The sequence below is a fragment of the Chelmon rostratus genome, chromosome 7 (genome assembly GCF_017976325.1).
Source record: "Chelmon rostratus isolate fCheRos1 chromosome 7, fCheRos1.pri, whole genome shotgun sequence".
NCBI classification, from domain to species: domain Eukaryota; kingdom Metazoa; phylum Chordata; class Actinopteri; order Chaetodontiformes; family Chaetodontidae; genus Chelmon; species Chelmon rostratus.
The window spans coordinates 24,804,771-24,808,622 of NC_055664.1; the positions used below are offsets into that span (position 1 = coordinate 24,804,771).

Sequence of the window (3,852 nt, forward strand, 5' to 3'; positions counted from 1 at the left end):
TGTATTCAGATAATATTTGTAAGGTTGTGTGGTTGTTGTCAGAAATATCTAAATAAATCTGACTGGTTCAGAATAATTGTCACTTGCTAGACAGAAGCTACAGGATGCTGTTATTTAGACTTGCATCACTGCTCTTGCATGCTCGCTATAAAGCTTTTGCCTGTTTTGACTTCATGTGTCTACCAAATACACCCCCAACAAAGAAATCAGCATAGCAGATATAGAAGAACTGGCTCAAACAGGAAGTACAAGCGCATTTCACCACGACGGTGTAAACTATACATTCAAGAGCCCAAGATTTACCCACATGGCTGCAATAATCACCTTCACAGCTTCTGAGGTAAGACATAATTAAGAATTAATGAAGCCAATGGTAAATTGCTGTAGAGAGAACTATTATCTTAGTTATACTAGCACATATAGCAGGTCTTTTCTGCTCTAAATGTTATTTTAGATGTTTAAATCTGGCAAGTGTGTATGTTAAATTTGTACCTAAAAAGATTTGGTGTCATAGTAAGCAACAGGCTGTCTCACTGTGATTTAGTCTGTAACGTAATGTCCTTTAACTGCTAACCGACACCTTTTAATTTAATATGTTTAAGACACAATTGCATAACTCTTAAACATTTTCTAAGCTTCGGCTGCAACATCTGGCATTTAAAGAGTGAGATCTTAAGGTTACATGCAACACGCAGCAGCTTCCAATGATTAAGGCTAAACTACAGGATTTTTAAACTGTTACAGTAAGCTGAGAAACATAAATTCATCAACTACAGTAGCTTGAATTACTGAACCGGAAAAAATACACCCAAATAGACGTGAGTTACAGTGTGTGTACTGCTACTTTCCTACTGAGTCAATAGGAAAATGAGCGGGGAAGAAAATTTTCATACATCGTACTGTATACAGGCTGTCATGAAAGGCACTATAGGATGATATGTTCCATTTTTCTGATGCATAAGTAAAAAAAAATTAAATCGAAGAGAACACTAATGCAATTATGTTATTATTTCTAATTTAAAATCACAGTTGTTCAGCACAACATATCTGCCTGATGAACTTCACTGCTTGTAATATGAATCATCAACTTTGATTTTGATTTTTGATTTTAGAGGAAATTACGTGACATAATTCTGTTAAACTATTGTGATATAAGAACATAATACATAGTACAATGTAGTAGCCATTATGAACTTTTGGCTCAATAATAACATTGACAGGAATGGCAGCGATGATTACATATAAATTGTAATTGGTTTAAATAGATTTCAACTTTTAAGTTTCGCTTCATGGAACATAATTTTTCATTTATGAGAAGGGAAACTGATACAGAAGAAAAGTATCATGAATATATAGAAATCTAAAACTTTACTATACTTTTGTCTTACACAAAGATGCTATTTTTTCTGAAAGTTGCACAAAATGCTGCAGTAACTGCAAGCAAAGTACAATCTGTTACTAATATTACATTTGAATGCAAGAAATTCAAGTGGACGCATTCATTGTTCTCATATGTAAAATTATAGAAGCAATTTTAGAGGACATTCTGCCATTAAAAAATATTTTGGACCAACTAGCCACAATCCAGGTTTTAATTGCTGTGATTTCTTCACCAGATATTATTTCAGTTGTTGACTGGGGGAAAGAAAAAAAAAAGTCATTTCTATTGAGGCATTAGTAGGCTTTACAACCACAGCAGGATGTTTTGGCATACTTACCCCAAAATTTCCCCTGGTTACTGTAATGGGGAAGTGAAAAATATATTGCAGTATTTCCTGTCAAACAATTTGAATGAGAAAACTGCAAGGAGCAAAGAACATGATCAAAGTAGAGATTTAAAGCTATTCAAGCTTATGTTATGATTCAATTACGTATTATCCCACAGCAAACAAATTGATTCTCTAACTGTGATGAAGCGATTAAAATGAACATTATCCCCCCTTTATATTTTACAGCTGGCAGACACTGGAGACCTGTATAATTGGACAGACTACGCTTATCCGACAGATGAGCCAGATTACCAGTGTGATTTTGAGATGGACCCGCAGACATTTCACACCGGGCTCCATACAGCGTTTTACATCTTTACCTTTCTGCTGGGTGTGGCAGGGAATGGCCTGATGATGACCATCCTCCTGAGACGCTGGCGCCTCCTGCGCATCACTGAGATCTACCTACTGCACCTCGCCCTGGCAGACCTCATGCTCCTTTTTACATTTCCTTTCAGTGTAGCTGAGAATGCCACTGGATGGCTTTTTGGCAACTTTCTCTGCAAGGTGATGGGCCTGATGAAACAACTTAACCTCCTCTGTGCAAGTTTCCTTCTTGCTTGCATTGGGTTTGATCGGTATTTGGCGATTGTTCACGCTATCACTAGCATGCAAAGTCGACGTAAGAGAACAGTGCACCTAACATGTTCAATATTATGGCTGGTCTGCTTGGCTTTATCAGCGCCTAATGTTGTGTTTCTTACGGTGAACGTGGAATCCACAAACACATCTAGACTCTCCTGTTTCTTTCATGATTATCGCAATCATGCAAGCAATTGGGTTATGACCATCAGAGTTTTACATCATGTGTGCTTTTTTCTGCCCCTGGCTATAATGAGCTATTGTTACACAGCAGTGGTAGTTACTTTGTTCAAGAGTCAGAAAAGCCAAGCAAAGCGAGGAGCAATTCGACTGGCTTTACTCATCACTCTCGTTTTTTGTTTCTGTTGGCTACCATATAATGTCACCTTAGTGATACATACTATGGAGGACCAGGCCGTTATCTTGTATGAAAGCTGCGAATCCTATGGCATACTGCAACAAGCCCTTGTTGTAACCGAGAGCCTGGGTTTCGCACACAGTTGTTTGAACCCTTTCCTATATGCCTTTGTTGGTGTGCGGTTTCGCAATGAGCTAATACAGTTACTTTGTAAGTTCGGCTGCAGACGTGTTTGTATGCCTTTCATCAGAGCTCAGGGTCACAGTCGACCGCCCAGTTCTGATGGAGTAACAACCACCACCAGCATCCTCATCTAATAAACTCTTCTACAATGTCAGCTGTGATTTAAATGCTTCTGTTCTACAGTATTTCGTTTGTAATGATGGAAAATTTTATCAGATGTTCTGAAAATATAGTACCCATTGCTATGATTGCATTTAAAAGATGTTTTATTTACCCAGTCAAGAAAAAAATGTTATTGTCGTCAGAAATGTGCCTTTTCTTGTATTTTAGCAACTACTAATTAAATGTAATAAAAACTTCATATATACAGCCACCATGTCCCCGTGTCAGTGTTATCAAACAACAAGAATTGACAACACAATAACCAAAACTAAAATCACCTTAGAGATGAGTATTATTCTATTTTTAGACTTCTATTAAAACAGTTATACAGAACAACTGCAAACAATCACAAATTGCATCTTATATATACAGCAAGTATATATATGTATATATATTTACGTGTGTGTGTGTGTTTGTAAATATACATACAAACACACACACACGCATATATATACACGTAACATATATATACACACACACTCATGTATATATATATATATATATATATACTTTGCACAACAATTTGGTAGTTGGAGAAAATAAATCAATGATATTAAAACAAATAGAAATTTGAGGCACTCCTCTCTTGACTGCCACTCTGTTCCCACAACAAATACACACATCTTTGAAATATACATATGTTACAATACTTTAGAAAATGGCTTCAGATTTGTTATTGAACTGTTACAGTGCTTTTAAATATTCAATATTTTAAATTAGTTGTTATCCAAAATTTGAAGAGTATCACTGATTTATTGTTTATACAGTTCCTCTTTTGAAACGACATGAATGAAAAAA

General features: G+C 36.0%; 1 protein-coding gene across 1 annotated transcript; it reads left to right on the forward strand.

The window, feature by feature from the left end:
- The first annotated feature begins 267 nt into the window (after window positions 1–267).
- LOC121608894 (C-X-C chemokine receptor type 5) lies at window positions 268–3,261 on the forward strand. The gene is made up of 2 exons (XM_041940315.1): window positions 268–340; window positions 1,956–3,261. The coding sequence occupies exons 1-2, from the start codon at window positions 308–310 to the stop codon at window positions 3,024–3,026; spliced, it is 1,104 nt and encodes a 367-aa protein (XP_041796249.1). The 5' UTR covers window positions 268–307; the 3' UTR covers window positions 3,027–3,261.
- The last annotated feature ends 591 nt before the right edge of the window (window positions 3,262–3,852 follow it).